The sequence below is a fragment of the Apteryx rowi genome, unplaced genomic scaffold, assembly GCF_003343035.1.
Source record: "Apteryx rowi isolate R43461 unplaced genomic scaffold, aptRow1 scaffold_90, whole genome shotgun sequence".
Taxonomy (NCBI): domain Eukaryota; kingdom Metazoa; phylum Chordata; class Aves; order Apterygiformes; family Apterygidae; genus Apteryx; species Apteryx rowi.
The window spans coordinates 2,039,867-2,060,121 of record NW_020451205.1 but is presented as its reverse complement, the minus strand read 5'-3'; the positions used below and the strand labels follow the sequence as shown (position 1 = coordinate 2,060,121).

General features: G+C 43.2%; 1 protein-coding gene across 4 annotated transcripts; it reads left to right on the top strand.

The window, feature by feature from the left end:
* Window positions 1–6,723: 6,723 nt before the first annotated feature.
* Window positions 6,724–19,286, top strand: LOC112978171 (E3 ubiquitin/ISG15 ligase TRIM25-like). 4 transcript variants are annotated; one of them, XM_026091379.1, is made up of 6 exons: window positions 6,724–7,438; window positions 9,454–9,549; window positions 10,902–11,135; window positions 11,261–11,283; window positions 12,494–12,630; window positions 16,873–19,286. In XM_026091379.1, the coding sequence occupies exons 1-6, from the start codon at window positions 6,818–6,820 to the stop codon at window positions 16,902–16,904; spliced, it is 1,143 nt and encodes a 380-aa protein (XP_025947164.1). In that variant the 5' UTR covers window positions 6,724–6,817; the 3' UTR covers window positions 16,905–19,286. The 4 variants fall into 4 exon arrangements, with proteins under 4 accessions (XP_025947164.1, XP_025947167.1, XP_025947168.1 ...); XM_026091382.1 differs by lacking the exon at window positions 16,873–19,286 and adding an exon at window positions 14,622–15,021; XM_026091383.1 differs by lacking the exon at window positions 9,454–9,549.
* The last annotated feature ends 969 nt before the right edge of the window (window positions 19,287–20,255 follow it).

The window sequence follows — 20,255 nt, the reverse complement described above, 5'->3', positions numbered from 1 at the left end:
GGCGCAGCCCCGCATCCGGCTGCGGAGCGCGGCGCTGCAGCGGCGCTGCCGTCACCGTGGCGGCGGCTCTGCCCCGAGCGCAGGTGAGAGGCCGCCCGGCCGCGGGTGTCCGTGGTCTGGGGTCTCGCTGAGAGCAGAGCGTGGAGGAGGCGCCCCCCGTTTCATGTGCGAGGGCTCGGGACGTTTGGCGTTTGCTCCTGGCTTTGCCCCAGGTTGCCCATGTGCTTGGCCCTCGGKATATAAAATACGGGGCGTGAACAGCTACCTTTCCATCGTGCCGTGCCTAATGGAGTGCTTGAGGCCTTATTGTTGCTGCTTCTAGTCCTCATTGCACTTTCAAACAGGAAAATCAGCCTGAGCCATATAAAATTAAGGACAGAATAACAAAAGAAGATAGTGCCAATAAACAGTAGCTTTATGCGTTGCTATTACATGCGAACAGTTTTCTGTTTGAAAGTATCTTTTCCATGCTGATAATGGTGCTATTTGTCTGGCAATAAAATATTACAGTARTATTTTTATGTATTCATTTGTCTTGAGAGAGTGCAGCAAACAAACTTTTTCTGCTCCAAAAAGTGCTGGTTTTTAGGCATGTATGTCTGTGCTATTCTGATACCTACCTCTGGTTATTTTCAGAGGGCTTTTCTTCAAATTCTGCAAACAGTGAAAAGACACAAAACTGTGCTGAATGAAAGCTTAGAAAGTCTGCTGGGACAAGAGAAGGAAATAAAGGTTTGTTCCTAGGTCCCAACTTAGGTGATGGTTGTTTGCTGGTGGCTGATGAGATAATGCTTTCTTTATTTTTACTTTTATCATAGATCCCAAAGCTTTTCAGTTCCTGGGTGGATTCTCAGATCTTTTCTAGGTTTCTTATTTGAGGAAGGATAATAAATAAATTTCTTCRCTGACTGGGAAATACATTTTCAGTTTCCAAATGGCCTTTGGGCATGAAAGCTGATGTTGATGAGTCCATGCTTCCTGTTTGTTGATTTTTCAACCTTCAATTTGCAGATTCCTAAAATATTTGTGGGAAAGATGCAGACCATTTTATAGTGATTTTAAGCCTCTTTACAACCAGCTATTCTTTCAGGTTAGCCTGTGGATCCAAGAGATTGGTAGAAATGAGGCTAAAAGCTTGTCCAAAGGTTTTTTTGATCCCAGCATGGAAATACCTACCTTAAAAACTCTGAAAGAGCAAGGAGTTTAATACAGGTATCCAAATCCTAATTCACTCTGTACAAAATTAGTACTTGCCTTCCTCCACCAGTAGAAATGTTGGGACTAGAAGTCCTGGCCTGGACATAGGGAATGTTCCCTTCTAGTCTAAAGGCTACTCTGACGACAAACCTGTTTTTATGTCGTCTGTGTCCTGCTAGTGGTAGTGTAGCTACTTTCAAACAATGAAGGAGGCTTAGTGGAGGCAGTAAGCACATAAACTGTTTTTCCTCACCCCTCTTTAAAAAGAACAAAAGCCAATGTATCAATAAAAAAATTTCAACATAGAATAAGGATGTATAGTAGCAAGCAAAGTGCAAGAACTGCTACCTTTTCATCTACCATCTAATACTGGTGCTGGTGAAAGCAGTGAACCAAAGTCTCTAGAGGTGCTGAAATCTCTACAGAGGTAAAGAGATCATATCCCGATTACTGCTGGCAGTGTTTAGTAGTCAACTGCCAGATGTTGGGGAAGGCCAGTTATGTCCCTTGGCCTTGGTCCCTTGGACATCTTGGTATATCATATGGAAAGGCACTAAGTTACTAGTTACTTCTCTCAGCCCAGAAAAAAACAGACCATTTCTGAGTGAAATTTAGCATGTGGAATGCAAGATCCTGCCCCTGACAGCTTTGAGAACTTTTGAAGCAATGAAGGTTTTTGAAGCAATTCGAGACAGGTAAACTCTTCACTGGATGGTCTATTATTGCATTTCACTTCCACTTCTAATGACTAATGCTCTAACAGTTCTGGGCTGTTAGCCCATTTTGCACACACTGGAGGCACACAGCTGTTGTTTTCATGCTGGTTGCGCATTCAGCATGCATGTTCTGAACCTGTCTTAACCAGAGACCTGGAGAAGCCCAAATATGTTAACTGAAGTCATGTGTGAATCTTCAAATACAATGTGGCTTATTTTTCTGTACCCTCCGCATCTGCCCTTGAGACACATTCTGAGGGGAATTCCTGAATATTTAGGTCCCTGTGTGGGCACGCAAAGTATGGATGAACTCTGATATCCTGAATCTTCCTCCATCCTGCATTGCTGTCTGTGTTGGGCAGATGGACATCTGCAGTGCTTGCTCTCTCCAGCTGCTTCCTGATGGCCCTGAGAGCCAATGCTGGAAGGGTGAGAAGACGTGGTGCTGTTTTGCTGAACAAACCTGCCACTCCATGAGTGTTCATAACCGAATGCAGCAGGAGCCAAAAAGTGCTATATGACACTAGCAGCAGAGAAGCTGCGAGTCTGCAATATTCATTGCTTTCTTCCTGGATCATTCTTCTTGTGCCTGCCCTGTGCTGTTCCCACAACACAATCCATTGCTGTGTGCACACAGGTTGCCCCATCCTGGCCTTGCCCCATCCTGCAGTTCAGGTGCAGCAGTTGCATCTTTGCTGTGATAATGCAACACTTCAAGTTTGCTCTGCCAGAATCCCAGAGGCTGCTTCTGATGGCTAGTTAGCTCTTGCCATGTGAACTTGAGGACTATAACTGTAGATCTGAACCATAGCTTGTGTGCTGGTAAAAGCTGGGGCTGAGGTGGCTGAGATGCAGTCCTCCAGGGAGACAAAGCTATCCATTGAGTGAACTTCATCCTAGTGATGTAGAAGAGATTTGAGTTCTGGGAAGGACTGGTCAGAGGGGGAGTCCTAGGTAAGGCTGCAGAGGGACTGAGGTGGGACAGAAGCTGCTTTATTTATTTTCCTCATAAAGCTCAGCTGTGAAGTAGGAGATGCAGTTCTCTGCTCAGGGATGTTTTCTTCCACAACTTGCTGCACTTTTGATGCCTTTCTGAATGTTCTAGGAGAAAGAAGGCAGTTCCTAATAAAGCTGATGTAAACCTGCCAGCGCCGCTCATTATTTTGGATTAATTAACAGAGACTGTTCTAAGACTTTTCCAGCAATTCATCTCAGAGATGCAGCTGTAACTCAAAACACCACCTGGAAAGTAACCATTTCACTAAGTGACAGAGAAGACGGAGAAACTAACAGAACATATTTAAGGATGGACTATAGTAAGACAGCAGGCTTGCCAAGGACATCTATAAGAACTGATTGCTAACACTATATTTGATTATTTTCTCTTGTGAGCATAGAAGGGGAACTTATTTGGGGCTTTAGCACTTTGGGACATGCCTTTAATACACCCTGGCTCTGGGTAAAGAGATGCAGATGTCTTAAGAATTTTGTAGGAGGATTAAGAGAAGAGAACAGCAAATTATATCTTGTGTCTGTAGCATCCAAGTTATGTAACTTTGATTCAATGCATGGAGAAAGCTGAGAACTCCTAACAACAGAAACAGGTGGAGTTTGTCTTAAGATGTAAATACTCTACTCTTTCTATGTACTGTTTTGATGTTGTGTGCAGTGGGATCCTTGTCCAGTTGAACTCAACAAATGAGAGTTCCCCTGTTACCGCCTTCTTGACCATGCTTGATCCCTTGCTGACAGTGAGCCTATGGTCAAGGCCTGCGTACAGCTGGGGTGGGAAGTCACTGTCCAGAGTATGCGTGACAGTGTGCAATGCACACTAAATCGGCCTGCCATGTGTCCAGGCCCTGGGTATATTAAGAAGCACACAATGCTCAGGGCTGCTCCTGAGCTCAGTCTCTAAGACCCCTGTAAACATAATCCAGACCTCTTCTGGCTTCTCACTATAAAAAGCCTCGTATCCATGTTTTTGTAAATATATACCTCATTTGAACAATTTCAGGTAGTTGCCCAGGTCACTGCTGTTGTTTCAGCTTCCTGAGAGGATAACATCCAGAGCAGAAAAATGCTGCAGTATTGAAATGCATTATCAGCAAGAAAAAGTTTGAATAAAAGCAAATTCCTGAGTGTAGAATTAACTTTTTGTGACTGTTCACACTAGGAAGTGTGGAGAGTTCTGGAAAATGACTTCAAATGATCCTTATCAAACTAGTATTTGCAAAATGGCCATGCTGCTGTTCATAAATTTCTTGTGCATGGAATTTAATCTGGGGAGTTTTTAAAAATGCCTAATGAAGCTCTGCAGGATAGTGATGGAAAACTAAAATCTTGTAGTTGCCCTGTTTGTAGGGGGAAGAGGAATTGTGAAATATCTCATTTCAGGAAATGCTGCTATTTGCCCCCTTTAGAATTATATATATATATATATATATATATATGTATGTATGTATGTATATATATTTAATATAGCATTTCTCAAAAGGCTGGCACTTCTGGGAGATGGACACCAGCCATGGAGAGTGTTGGAGACTAGGAGTGGCACATCCCTCTTTTAACTGCTACCTGCAAAAGTGTGGCAGATGCCTCAGTGTGTTCCTTGATGAAACAGTGATCACAGAACAGAACTTGCAAACAGCCCTCAGTGTGATCAGGGTCGAGCTGGACTGCACAGGAAATAGAGTGTCATTTTATAATGAGTCTGTCAAGGATGGAATACCTGCTGGGAGCATTAGGCTTATAAAAACAGTAGGCATTCCTTCAAAATATCCTGTCTCTGCTAGCTCTGGTCTGTCTGCGGGCACTTTGATGCTCTTGTAGTGATGTGGAGGCAAGGCTGTTTTATATTACTGGGTCTCGGTTCTATATGTATTGGGACTGCTGCTGCACAGAGGCTCTGTGCTAATCTGATGTATTTGCAACTTGGGTTGCAAGTGGACAGGGGGTGGGCTGGCCTGTCATGGAGCTGTAAGAAGATTYAGATGTTCCAGCAACAACTGGCTGAAATGAATGAGAAGAGAATGGGAAAACTTGTTTGGAAGGGGTCCTGTATCACTAAATGTTTCTTATCAGGTTTTCAGAAAACCAGGAAAGATCATTCTTTTGTGTCTGCCATATTACTATAGGAGCAACAGTTGCTGGCATGACATGTCTGTGTGAGGGCAAGGCCATTATGGAGTGTGTCATAATGCTCTGAGGCTTACTGCGATAGCTCATATCTTATTTGTTCTGATAATCATGGTGGACATATTGTTAAGTTGTACTTTTTTGCTCAGCTGTATAGATTGCTGTGTTGGCTGCATGTTATTAAAGTAATTTAGTTTGCAAAATTCAATGGTAATTTAGTTTATAAAAATGTTTATGGCATAACATTAACTGCTACGGAACTAGCAAGCGACAATGCTGATCTTTGCTCTTCTGCATCAGCTTTTACCTCTTCCCTCTCCCTCCTGTCCTGCATAATCTAAGCCATCCATTACAGAAGCTAGTCTGGCCTGAGAGATGAGTAGATACTAGGGCCCAAGACACCTGGTTTCCTTTACTCTCTGCTGCTATTGTTCCCTGTGAGCTCTCTGTATATCACTTATGTAGTTCTTGTCTCAATTTTAATTTCTGGTACTATAATAATACTTACAAACTCTTGCTGAAGGACTCTGAGATCTTCAGAAATTAAAATGTTGTATCAAAGTCAAGTATTAGTGTTGTGGATTTATCTACCCAGCCCATTTTGTGTTAATTGTGACTAGGTGGACTAGCTTTGCTAGCAGGAACTGCACTGTACTGGATAGGACCTCTCTGTGAAATATGAATACCTCAAGCATTACAACAGCCTCGGGGCAGGGGCTACTTTCAAAGTTCCTGTGCCCTCAGTAAGGGTGTGTATAGCTGGACTGACCTCACCTGAAACCTAGGCAAAACCTCTTAGCAAAGGGAGGAATAAAGAGAAAAACTCTTCTGCCTCTTGTCTGTGCCATATGGGGCTTGAATTAATTCATGCCTATGGTTGTATTATATTACCTATCCAAACGCTTTGGAGAGGAAGAGATACCCCTTGTCCTTGTTTAGTCTTAGAAGAAAGTGGCTCTGTTTTGTCTTTTGCATTTTCTACACCAAAACAGTATGAAAAACAACATGTGTACGGGAGGGTCTCAAATGCCTGCTTTTCCTCAATGCACATGTGCGGGCTCTGCCTTGCTCCGCAGTACTGCTGCTCTGCCTGGTTTTAGGTGACAGGGGCACCGAGCGAGGTGAGCAGGGCTTGTGCCGCATTACAGGGAGAGTCCTGTCCTATGGGCCCTTTCAGTGAGGCTCTGTCAGTGCCCCCATCTCCTTGTCAGCTGGGTGGAGGTAGGAGAGCAGCCTCAGCCAGTCCTGACAAGCTTTTACAGTGACTTCTCTCTGTTTTACCTTTGGGGGAGCATTTGTAACTGCTGTGGAGAAGGGCAAGAAAAGGGCCAAACAACAGAGAGGAAAGTGCTAGCTTATCCCAACCAGGCCTCATTACGTTCTCAGCTGGCTTTATCTTAAGTTTGTTCCCCTTGGCCTGGAATGGAGGATGTTACTAGGAGGTGTAGGGCAATTTTTCAGTCTTTTTTCATGTCTGTAAATGCCTCCCTAGCACCATCCTGCTTCCACCAGAGTGGTGGTGCCTGAACAGTGCCCTTCAGCTGCAGAAATCCCTCAGCAAGTGATAGTAAAAGCTGAAAGTGGCTGCCGAGGCCTGGAGAAGGTGTTTTTGAGTCAGACAGGAGGAGACAGCAGATCTCCCTTTGCCTTCCGGTCACGAGGAAGGAAGGGAGGCCCTGCAGCCTCCGGGCTGCGAGGCTGGCACAAAGCCACAGGCTTCTCTTCAGTTTCATTTCTCACCAACTGGCTAAAGCGTCATTTCTGCAGCCATGGCAAAAGCTAAGGAAGAATCTGGGGAGGTTTCTAGCCTGGAAGATGAACTCAGCTGTCCCATCTGCCTGTGCTTGTACAGAAACCCGGTGTCACTGAGCTGTGGTCACAGCTTCTGCAAGGAGTGCATCCAAAGGGCCCTCGGTGTCCAGCAGCAATCCAAGGCCTCCTACTCCTGCCCAATGTGTAAGATCCAGCTAGGGCCCATCCTGGAGCTACAGAAGAATTTCCAGCTATGCAGCATCGTGGAGACCTTTCTGGCCACCACTTCCAAAGGAGAAGAAGGCAAGAGCTATCCAGAAGAGAGGAAGGAGATGGTTCCCTGTGATTTTTGCCTTGATCAACCCCAGCCAGCAGTGAAAACCTGCCTCACCTGTGGCTGGTCTTTGTGCCAGGCCCATCTGAACAAACACAATGCCAAGGATTCGCAGAAGGACCATGTCCTGGTAGAGGCTGGCGCAGGCCACTCTGTGGAGGAGAGGAAGTGTCAGGAGCACGGCAGGCTGCTGGAGTGCTTCTGCAAGGACGAAAGGGAGTACGTCTGCATGCTGTGCTCCTTTGAGGGGTCCCACAAGGGCCACAGCATCATCACCCTCAAGGAGGCGCATGACAAAGAGCTGGTAAGGGGCTTTCGGCCCAGCCCGAGTGGGGTTTGTCCACAGCTCCTGGGAAAGGACTGGGAGGAAGAGGGGGATACCAAGGAGGTGGCAGGAAGGCCTTCACAGAGAAATCGGGGAGGCAGGCATCGCCTCGGGGGATTTCAGCCTTCGCCCCAGTGGCGACTGGTCCATTGCGGTGGAGTTTGCCTTCATTACTGCCTGTGGGTTGCCAAAGCACGAGGATGAAGAGCAGAGGAAGGCCTTGGGGCTGCCTGGAACGAGGGTGGGAAAAGCCTGTAACGCCAGCTGCAGGCTGGGCCGCACGGCGTTTAGGCGAATGTGTGTGTGGGAGGGAGCAAGGAGGAGGCACGGGCCCCTTTTGGTCGGTGCCACCGACGCGCATGCCGGTCTTGTGTACTCAGCGCGGGTGCAGCGCCGGCGCACTGCAGAACGCAGCTAACCACCGTCTTTCCGGTTCATCTGACTGCCTGCAGGGATGAAGAAGTTTCTCCCCCTGCGGAGCCTTTGTGAACCTTGCTGCCCTCCACCAAACTTTGGGTTGGGAAACAGGTTTTCCCACTCAGGGCGCTTCCCTGGAAACACCCCGGCTGCCTCCCCACAGATCTCTCGGGAGCTTGAGGCTCCCCCGGAGCACCCAAACTCCCTCCTGTGAACCCAGCTGCTGGCCTCGAAAGGCTCCGCAATCAGCAGGGATCGGGGGGATGTAATGCGCTCGCTACGCTCACTTGCTGCTGTCCTTGTGAAATTTCTGGGCTCAGTTTACGGTCAAGGAAAAAACATCTCGGAGGAACCTAGTGTGTGGGCAGGAAAAGCTCCCTCTGGGCAGAGGACAGGTCACAGCCTCCTAGGGAAGTAGCAAGAAACATCCTTTGGGGTTATCTGTTTCACAAACTAACCTTCTCCCCCAAAGTAGATATAAAATACTCAGGGCTCCTGAATGGAAGTAGTTTGTGTTGGAAAAATAGTCATTTCCTGTGTCCCTGGAGCTGGTGAAAGAGCAACGTTGTCCTGTTTCCAGGACGCCTTCTCCATGAGTAAGCTGAGATCTCAGTGGCAGTATTTGTCTTTTGAAAAAATTCTGCTAATAGCCAAGGAAACCAGGAAAGCAACTCTTCAGGAGGAAATGTAAAAGGTTTTTGGTGCAAGGAACCAATTGAATTTGATTAGCTGTCTTTTATTTTTTCAAAAGTTAACATTTTCCAGCTGTGACAAATATCTCACAGAAAACCTAAGCTTTCTTGCATCATTTTTATTAAAGGGACAGAAGAAACTGGAATGTGGCAGCTCTGCCTGTCAGTGGCCCCTAACAGATATTCCCGGTGTTAAAACACTGCTGAAGGCAGGTGAAGAGTAACCAGTCCCAAACACGCCACAGCTCGATAAATAGTATTTGGAGATTGTTTAATCCCTGAAGAACGAAGTTTAAGATCCCTTCTGAAATGTGCTGTCATTCATTATAATAACATTCAATGATTGTGATATCCATTAAAATAAACAGCTGTGTGAGTCGAGTACCAGTGTTAGGCTGATCTTATGAAAAGATGGTTGCTTATCTTGTCCTCAATTCCCACAAATGCTGACAGATGTGAAAACTAAGGATCTGGATGACATTAGGCACAGGTGGGGATTTTGGCAGGAACAGAGCTGTAACAGATGAAGTGAAATTTCTTCACTCTAGTTATTTATTTAATTATTATAAATAAACATAGTTTATTTAAGTGAAATTTATTTATTTATTAACCTTCTTCATCCTAAGTCACACATATATAAAAATTAAACATTGAGTTCAAAGATTCCAAGAATCACATCAGTTTTCCAGTTATGCCCTATCTTTATGATGAGGCAAGTAAACATAGTTTTTATAGGTCTCACTGTAAAGAAATCAGTGCTTATGACAACAGTCAGATAAAAGTCACATGTGCCATTTCATCAGCTCCATAAGCTGCCAGTCTGTTTTAAAATTGCCTGTGCTGTTTCCCCATTATAAATGTTAATGCTCTCTTTCCTTCTACTAGGGCGTTCTCTCTTACACCATGAAACAGATGCAGGAAAATAAAAGCGCTATAGCTAACGCCTTAGAGGAACTGCAGAAAAGTGAGAATCAGCTCAAGGTTTGTGTCCAAGTCACACCAAATTCAGGGCATCTTCCTTCATGATTTATATGAAATAAATGACGGCAACTAAAACACAGGATCTTCTTCAGCAAAATGTTCTAGGAGATGCAGCTGCAAAGATACTCTAATAATAGCTAAAAATATTAGGCATGCCCCTGGACAGGGCCCGACAGCTGCCCGTGGTCGCGGCAGTGCTGTCTGGCAGCAGTTTCAAGCCGGGGTTGTGCAGTGCCACCGTGGCTGTCTCCGTGGGAGGAGAGCCTGCCATCATGAGCCTGCGGAGTYGCAGACAACCCCACTGCAGCGCTCGGTGATGCCTTCGAGAGCTGAGCCCAGGTGCTCAGGGCCACTTGTGTCCACAGTACCTAAAGGGGAAGTACTCAAGGGAGAGCCAGAGCCCGCACCCAAATTTTCTAGCGTGAGGAGCCAGCTGGCTCCCTGCAACGTGAGCTGGACCAAGGACCACCATGGCGCAGTGTGGAGAACTGGGGCATTTGGGCTCAGGCCTGGGCCAATGGGAACAGTGTGGCCTGTGCTGCCTTCCTCGTCCCGCCTCAAACCACTGGGGAACAGTCAAATCAATCCTCTGCAATTCTACTTTATTTTAATAAGGGGTTATTCAAGTCTCAGGATCCGGTTTGGCTCACTTACAATACTTAATTCATCCTTGCAGTGCTCCTTATAAAAAGTACTAACTACTGTTACTATTAGATCTACAATATAAATAGGTGAAGTGAGGAACAGAGAAATTTCTGGGCTAGAACAATGGCTGATTCAGGAAGAAAATTCAGGTGTTCTCTTGATCCTTTTTGGACTATATATGCAGCCAACAATTAGAGAAACGGATGAGCAGAAAGAGATACAGTCCAAAGTAAGGAACACTGTTGTAAGAAATTGGCAGATTTCAAGCTCTCTCCTGGCATCCCAGTATAGCTACACAGAAGGAAAAAGTTGGTAAACTCTACGATGTAATGTGGTTGCATGAACCAGGCTGCAGACCTGACAGACTCCCAGTCATCTGCAGGCCACACTTTGTACGTATCATTACACGTTTTTAAAGTTTTCTTCCTGTTAATAAAAGAAAAGCACCTTGAGTATACAAGTGGGGTTTTCAGTGTGAACCGATGTGGTTCTCACCTTGCTAGCTGAATTTTATCTGATTTTGTTACCGTATCAAGATAATTTTCATAATCCTCTGTTTAATCAGATACTCTAAGCAAATGCTTATTGTCTGCTTCCTTCTAAATGCAGTGGAAAGGAYAGATACAATCCTAATTAACAAACAGACACACTAAGCTGAATTGTTGAGTTCCTGAGCCAGTGCATCATTTTCTTATCTGTTTTTTTAGACCAATACGAAAACAGTGACTTCTCAGCTGGTGAAGATGTTTGAAGAGATCAGGGCAGAGATAAATCAGAAAGAGCAGCAGATCCTGAGTGACATCCAATACATTGAGAAAAAACAATTGTCAGCCATTACCAAACTGAAGAAGAAAATGGAACAGAAGAGAGATGAAGCTGCACAGCATCTTCAGTCTTTACAGAAGATGAGAGAGCAACCAGATGATTTCCTCTTCCTCAAAGTATGCAGCAGCATTCCACTTTTCCTCATCAATATACTCATTTCTCAGCCGGCTGCCCTTTCTGGACATCACACTAACAATTTCTTTTTCTTTTTCTTTTCTTTTTTTGGCAATCGTCTTTGTAGGAATTTAAACTGGCACAGGATAGGTAAGTTCCACATAAAAACATTTGTTTTCTTCTTTAATAAAATATGACATTGATAATTGGGAAGCTAAAACCACTGTCTGTGTCCCTCCATCCTCACACCCTACACTGCAAACCTGTTTTTTATTCCAGCTGAGTTAAGAGTGCACCATGCCCACACAATTAATGATAATGGAGACATATTTGCCTATCATTCCAGTGGTCCCTTTTAGTTTCAGTTTCTTTGGCAGCTACATGCTTACTCAATTCTGATGAAAACCACTAACTTTTATTACCACAAAGATATTTTTCCCAGAGATGAACACCATAGGGTTCAGTTACTGAGAAGAACACGCTCACTAGGTGTGTGTTTGTGACACTACTGCACTTAAGTCACAGTGTACAGCTTTTTGCTGCAGAATTAACTGGCTCATTTTCCCATGGATTTTTGGTTCTGCTTGTGGACAGGCTTAATAGCTTGACAGTTTTATTATGCCTTCTCTYGCAAGTGGTACATTTGATTTATGACTTATCACTTCCTAATTGACATCTGGGTGTCAGCTGTAACTCAGAAGTGCAAAACCATGCCAACAATAAGTTAAAGATCCTCTATGGATTTTGCTGCAGCAATAAACTCTTCAGTCACATGAAGGGCTAACTCTAACATCTAGCTGGATTTTAAGATGTCATCTCTKTACCTTGTACAAATTAAGGCTGAGTTTGAACTTGGATTGTGAGGATAACTTTGAATCACTGTGTACCTAGGGGCTGTGCTGGCAGCAGCACAGTTCATTACTCATAGCTGTGCCGCAAGTCAAAAYCTAGCCTGTGGGATCAAAGTCATTTTCCAGAAGCCTGGACACCATTTAATATGTTTGGCATTWTCTTTCTTTCACAACAGTGGTTACTCTGCTTACAATAATAGTCTGCCTGCAACAGGTCAAACACTATTCACACAAGAATATTTGCAAAATGTCTCCCTCTTTCCCATTTTCAGCATTTGAAAGTTCCCATCCAGGTCTAATAAGTATTGTCTAATRAATTGTTACTCATAAAAATTGCAACTCGCATAACTTGCATAAAGAGACCTCTTTATGTGATACTCTGTATTGTCAAAACATCCTCCTCTTTATAGAGTCCTTCCTAATTAATTGGGCCTGCCTAACATTAGAGTTTGTTAACTGTCCAATGCTAGATGGTTTTCATTGATGAAATGACTGTTTGTGTGTCCTAGGATTGAGAATCAGAATTTCAAGGTTGGCAASATGGAAATATTTGTAGTGAAACTGGATCCGGCCAGAATCAAGAGATGCAGAAGCCTGATGTGCGAATACATGTCCCAGCTGGACTTGCTGATGCGGGAGGTGCCCAGTAAGTGATCTGCCCGCACCCACCTACAGCACACAACTGACCCAGAGCAGAAAATGGCAAGCCATGGACAAGGTCCATCCAGTGAGCTGTGCTCACATCCTGCAAATGTTGATTCTTTTATAGGGGATATGCGTGTGGCCTTGAGGGATCAACTGGGGATTTGAAGTGAGAGCTCAAGTGGGATTTTGGGGGGCTGAGAATACAGCATGGGGATAGAGGAGAGAGGAGAGCRGAGGGGGCAAAAAGACCATTTCTGGGAATAAGAAAGAAGGAATCTGCTTCTACCCCAAATGAGGCCTGCTTCTTCTGATTTAGTCCTGGTTTTCAGCTYTCACCTGCCTCCACAGTCTTTGGATGTTCAATCATACTGTTGAGAAACATCCTCTTCATTTGCCCACCTCAACCCCAGTTTAGATATATCCCTTACAATGAGATCCAAGTGTGCAATACCAAGTCCCAATCTCGAATACACTATCAGTTTTGTAAAACATTCTTCTTAGCCTTTATTAGGTGAACTCACTAACCAGATAGGGCAGAACAGGTAAATCCTTTTCTTTACTTATGAAATGTTCCCTGCAAATTTCTCCAGTAGTTGTTCATTTAAGGACTGTATGCCCTGTGCTTCCACAATTTGGTCTTAAGAAGGGCCAAGCAGATTCTAGAAGGCTGTCCTTTACTTCCAAAGAGAGGGTCAGACCTATTAACCTCCCTATTTCATTATTTCCAAGATGTGATTTGTGTTTTAAGAGGCACTAACATTCAATGCTTTTTCTTTATAATGGGATTTCAACTGATGATACCTCTTCAAAGCGTAAGTGTTCAAAAATACTAGTTATTCTTTAGGACTCTGGTGTGGGCCTGTGAGTCTTGCAGAGAAAATATCTCACCTAAAAATATCAACAGTATTTTGTAGCATGTATCTCCTCTCCTTGACAGAGGTGAGACCAGCAGGAGTGCAGCCTCTGGGCGCAGGGTACAGTTCTCAAAAACTGTAGTGGGCAGAAGTCTGTGGAAATGCATCAGAGAAATCATTATTTCAAGCCTGAGGGAGAGAGTGGTTCTGCTTCAGTACTTGTTAAAAGTCTGAGCCTACTCCTAGGAAAGACCACAGAGGGGTTCCCATTGACTGAGAAGGAGCTGGAGCAAACCTAGTGCCTGAGGGAATTCCCAGAGAAATCCAAATGCTACAGGATATATTAAGTCTGTAAACAGTATTTCTCTTCAGATACTACTAGTTCAATGCCCAGCTAGTGCTGATGGGTAGAAAATGGTATGTCTTTTCTATAAGCTTTTTTGTAAAAAATTTAGGAAAAAGGAATTTTAAATATTTTTAATTGCTGCTCTTCAGCAACTAAAGTTCAGTTTGCAAAGAAGTTTGCAAAATTCAAAATAAAATCTTACTTTTTCACCACTTTTTAATTTTGGAGGGAAAAAAACGCATTCTGACAAGCATTTCTTATAGCAGATTGGTAGTAAAATCTGAAAGAGTGTGCTTGAGAACAGCTGTTTATCAGGGGGATTCAGGACAATGTAGTCCTGCCCTAGGTGCAAACATATTTGGAAAGACTGCAAAATCAATGTTTTTATTTTCTCATTCACAAACCTTTGTATAACTGGAAATAGATGGAGCGCACAAGAGGCAAGAGATGCAGGTAAGCTGTTAAAGGGAGTCTTAACTACACAGTGCAGTTTAGCAATATTGTTGCTTTCACTTAACATCCATTCAGCCTCAAATCTAGAAGTACATTTTTAATCAAAGTATATGGTTATTTATTTATCTTGTGAGCCCAGTTTTCTGCAGATATATTAATGTCTATATTCTGTGCAAACCAGACACTTACTCAAAATGGGAGGGAGAAGAAATATTTTCTCTAAGCCAATGCAAAGCTGGAATTGTAATGAACTTGTCAAATTTGCCATTAACACAGTAATAAAATTGTACTTTAATATTACAGTAAAGTGTATCTTTTCCATCTTTTGTATATCTACAGTATAAAACCAACTGAAAGGATGTGTGCTGGAAGCAGCAGGTGTGAACAAAGCGAATGGTACACATATTCCCAGAAGTAAAGGAGAGATGAAAAAAAGTCAGAACGGAGATGGAAAGAAAAAGTTAAACATTCAAAAATGTCCTCTAATTCTGCATACTTTCCAAGTGTCTCAACCTCCCCCACATACCTACTATCAAAAGCACTTCCTGTAGCACATGCAAATTTAGRAAACAAGTGCTAAGAATTAACATGAGCATAGGAAAATCTCCAGCTGCTGTTGGCTTTCAACRTGTGGACTGTTGTCTCATAGTACTTACGATATTTGTATCCTATTAATTGCTGTGACTTGTTCTCATTGTATGGCTGGACTGACAAAATAAATGGCTACAGATATAGACAAGCAGGGCTGTTTGATTTCAAACCACCAGCTGAAAGTAACTGTTGGGAACATTGTTTGTAGATGGCTGTCACTGAAAGCTGTTCAGGCCCATGCCACATATTTGGATTATCACATTTAACACAAGTCATCTTTGTAGCAAAGAATTTTCTTTGTATGAAACCAGCTTGGTCAGTCTCTAAGCCACATTCTAACATTTCTGCRACAGAAGACTCAGAGCACCATGCAAAATACCAAGATCTTCAGTGTACAAAGATGGTTTACTAGCTACATCTCCATGAATACAGATAGTCTCTTCTGATCAAACACATGCTATGCTTTCCAGATGTCGCCTTTATTGCATATGTTGATTGCACAGAGGGACTTCATGGGCACTACCAGTCAGATAGCTCACCCTTCATTGCTGTAAAGCCTAGCAGTGGTTCAGATCTAACACATAGTTTCATAGTCTGGGTGTTTCTTCTCCAGACAGGTAAAGAAAACCACAAAAAGACAATAATGATAAAAAAAGTTCAACTGCAAACCAGGATTGTCAACAAAAGTTTTTATGAAATCAAAGGCTACAATTCTTGGTGCTTTTATATAAATTAGGATTTGTGGATAGAGATATTAACATTAATATAATACATATTAATGCTTTTCCAGAACAATTGCAGGGAGATAGCTAGAGATCTACAYAGAGAGAATCCACCTGGGTGTCACTAACAGTGTCTTTAACTACACTGAGATTGTAAGCCACAGCCTGGAAAAGGCCTGACCCTGATACAGAACTTTATCCATTAGTCACTTTCCCTCTCCTTTTAGTGTGATACAGGTATGACTGAATTCACCAGTTTTGGTCCCTTTGTGGTATCACTGGTTTTCCCCCTGAAGGCTACATGATGATGGGGAGTACAATGAAACTGGTAATCTCCTGCTGCCCTTACCATTACAAGGAAGCGTGTTATATTTCACAGAGGATTCTGTGATTCATGGTCTGTGTTGGTGCTGATCTCCCTGCTTTGAGGATTTAAGAGTGATATACAGCCTCCTCAATACATGCACATACGTGCCTCGCTGCTCTGGGCAGGCTCTATGTAATCTCATGCATTTCTAAGTCTCCTGCAGCCCCCTGGCAGCCTATAGTGTCTGTAAACGTAGACTGGGTTGAGGGAAGTTGGACAGATCAAGGTTAATTGACAAATCCTTTCCAGAGCAACAAAAAATGTGAGCTCCATCTCCATAGCCATAGATCAGACTGGGCCCAAAAGCCTTCTGTGCTGGTTGAGAAGGGCTGGGCTTGATGAATTCCTAAATGACTCCAAATAAGAGAATCATTCACATTCCTCCATAGCCAAACTTCTTTGGCAGATAGCATTCACAAATCTTTCTTGTAACTGAGGACTGAAGCCCACTCCTTTAGCCTCCACAGAAGGGGATCTGGAGAATTAACGCAATGGCGTATGATGCTTGATTCAGTCAGYAATCAGAGGACTGGGACCAGATGCAGCTATTGCTAATCTTATCAAGAATTTAGTCTCTACTACCTGCCAAAAGCTCCTCACATACCATCGTCTGCATAGAAAATATGTGACAGAGAAAAAATGTCAGGCAGACTCCCAGTAGGGCGAAAACAGTTTGCCTAGTGAGCTCACACAAGATGAATTACTTAAAATAAGACCATTTAGGATAAAGAAAATAAAACTTGGCACATAAGGAATGAAACTCACTTAACATCACAAATGGCCTTGGGAAAAAATGGCCAATGGGAAAAAAAACAGCAAACGCATTCAGTCTTCTTGATGACTTGCTKTTGCAGCAACAGTACTAATGCCTGTGTCAAGTCAAGAGCTTTTCTTTTCATTATTTCCACAGGTTTGGTTTCTTTTGCCTCTTCTGAGGACTAAAAGGTGGAGAATTCTTGCCCTAGGAGGAAAGCTGCTATCTCCACTGCTGGGCCATGTCTGGAGGCACTGCACAGCCAATGTAAAATGAGCAACAAACATTGCACAAGCACTACCATTCTCCAGCGTAGCTCCTGGTGGTCTCAGATTCTGGTTCCATTTCTGCAAGGCAGATGGATTTTCATCATTTTATTTTGCAAGTGTACTGGATTGGAGGGATGGGTACAACTCTATTCTGTCATTTGTGGAATCAATATATAACCAATTGTGGGAATTAAAAATAATAACCTCAGCAAAACCCATCTTAGATTTAGTGCAATGTTTCCCTTTCTGGCTTAAATGGACACGCCAAACTGTAATGGATCTGCAGCCTTTGGTCTGCTGCACACATCAATTGTCAGCATAGCAGAAAGTGTGTGGCCAAATTTTGGGAGCTCAGCAGTAGCTCAAGGTGACTTTGCAAATATTCCCTACTGTTCCAAGCCAGCAGGACACGAAGGACAGCTGCTCTCAACCACTCAGATGAGGCAAAAGAAATGAGCCTGTCCCTCGGCACTTTTATTACCTAGGCTTCTTTCTGTCTGACAGGTAGTTATTGCTTTCACCCCAGGCAAAGGGATCATGACCAGTCAATGCAGTTTAGTGCTACTGCTGCAGATATCAAGTTACTGAACTGCTGCAAATCAGCACAGACAGCGAGAGATTTACTCAGCATATTATTTCAAGTAACTCCATTCCCCCAATCTCATGCGTATTCTAAATTGATGATACTTAGGAAATGTCAGCATCTCTGTATCCAATTCTGAAATACCAGTTTACCATTTCCCCAGTGAAAATTATGTTACAAACACATATTCCTGTGCCTCCAGCCACAGGATGTTATGAGAGAACTGGAGCATTACTTTTCCCTCTCTTTAGCAGAGTGAAAGAGCAACTAGCTGCAGGATGCTGAGCAGTTCCTGCACTCCTAGACAGGGGGCCTCACCAGCATGTTCCTGGATATATGGCTACCACCTGGCTGGCAAGCAGCTCTCATTTTTTTTAAAACCGTTTCTGACACTGTTGGGGCAGCAATATTTTCCCCAGGGAGGATGAGGAACTAAGTGATTTCACCTTTCCTCTAATGCCAACATTTGGCTCCCAGAATTTCTGAGACCCTGGTAAAAATTTCTATGACCTGTTTAGAGAAGGCTCATTGCAGAAACGGTTTCCATACATGACTAATTCTCATGAATGGAGTCACATTCACCAGAGGCTGTCAGAAGGGTGAGGACAAGGCGGGAAGAGGATATTTCTGGAGCAGGCCGGGTTCAGATTGATCATGCCTTACTGAAGAGCTCTGCRGCCCTCACTAGGCAATTCTAATGCTGCCTTTGAAGCACTCATCACAGATAATACAATATCACACTAAGATTGAAATGCTTAACATAATAAAACCCAGGACCAATGTGATTTATTGACAAAAACGAAGATGATAATTGTCTGGATGGAACTTGCTTAGCATCTAATTTGGATGGAAAAGTGCACGTTGCTCTTCACTGCTAGGCTTATTAGACTGGAATTTGTGGCTGATGCAAAAATTTGCCAAAATGGAGCAAAGGGAGGTAGCTCTATTGTAGGATAAATTAATGTGATCCAGAAGATAAGAACTTTGTAATTGCTGCTATATGGCAAAAGTAAAGGATTTCATTTCAAGTAGATTGGAAAATATATATTTTTCAATATTGCCGTAGGCTCACAAAGCTTTGGGATGAAAATTAATAYCTGGGAAGGTAGATTTTCTGAGTTAGACACTAAGCTGACAGTGCAGTTGTATTTCCCCATACATTTGGCCTGCAACAGTATTAGCAAAGATATACTCCTCTGAATTTGAGACCAGTCATATTTTTAATATCTCATATATTGACCTTGGGGTGGCAAAGAGAGGCAAAAGATTAGATGAAAGCAATGTAAGAAAGTATATTAGAGTCCAGTGATTATTTAACTAAACCTTCTATCCTGCAAGAATACACTGAAAATTTTAACAGCTAATTAGCTTTTGATTCTAGGACACAATATYGGACTATGGCATGTGCTAAGAGCATAGCAATTCTGTACAGATATTTGTATAGAACACTCTCTTACTTGATTGCAATACAATTGTGAGATATGTAGTCCTGAGTCATGGACAGAGCTTATTTCCTTTTGGTATCTTTATGACTAAGTATTTTGATTACCTAAGGACTCTGATTCATTGCATCCTTGATTATTTATTATGCTCTTTTCCCTTTACCTGCTTCATTTTTATCTGGCATTTGTCTCATCTTTGATAGAAATCTTTAGAAGGGCGGAGAGCGAAGTAGTTGATTTTATGGCTCTTTTTTGCTTCTGCCAAGCATTGCATGATGTGGCTGAATTTATAATCAAATACATAAATAAAATACTTTTCAAAAGCTAGGACATGCATCTTTCTACTTAGTCTGATGGGTTTTCCAAATAAGGCAGACTTGCCATATCTAGACCTTTATGTGTCTGGCACTGGGGCCTTCTATGACCAGCAGGTTAAACATCAAACTCCAGGGGTATCACTTTGATTTTGCACCTAGGAAAATATGGGATATCTTGAGGAAGATTGCTTTAAGTCTCCTGGCTGCTCCCCCATATGGCTGAAGTCCAAGAAGCTCAGGGTAGCTTAAAGTTTCTTCTGTTTTGTCCTTATTTTCCTTTACATTAACTATTAACACTTAGTAAAATGCCATCAGTATGGCTGCATTCATTGAATGCTGAATTAAAGAGGGTGCTTGCAGCAAGGGGGTTCCATGCTTGAGAGCCTGGAGACCCATGACCAGASACTGGGACTTTTGTACATAGTCTCTTCATTTCAGCTCTTGATGCTTAACCAGGTAACAAGACCATGCCGCTAGTCCTCCCCTTAGTTTGGCTAGTACCTTATAGCTGACTGCCTCAAAAATTTCTGTCTCATTATAAGAACCCCCTGGGAATTAACAGAGTGCAATTCGGCATGTTTGCCTGACGGAGTCTCATTAGAGGCAGGGCAGTGTCTCCAGGACTGGTGTTCACTGTCTGTGCAACCAGGCAGCAAAAAGACAGGAGAGGCTGAGCCCTACTACTGGAATTTCCCACTCACTACTACATTAATCAGACCCATCAAGCTAGTGGTGAAGGAAAAGCAAGGTCTCACCAAAGAGAACAGAAGAAGGTGCATGGGCGGGTGCAAACTAATCCTGATTCGTCTCTCACAAGAAATACCAGCCCTCCTTTTCTTGTAAGTGACTGAACAAGCTGGCCAAGGCAGGAGGCAGGTTCGTATCAGCTCTGATAAGCAGATAGAGATTTGACTCTCTGGGCAACAAG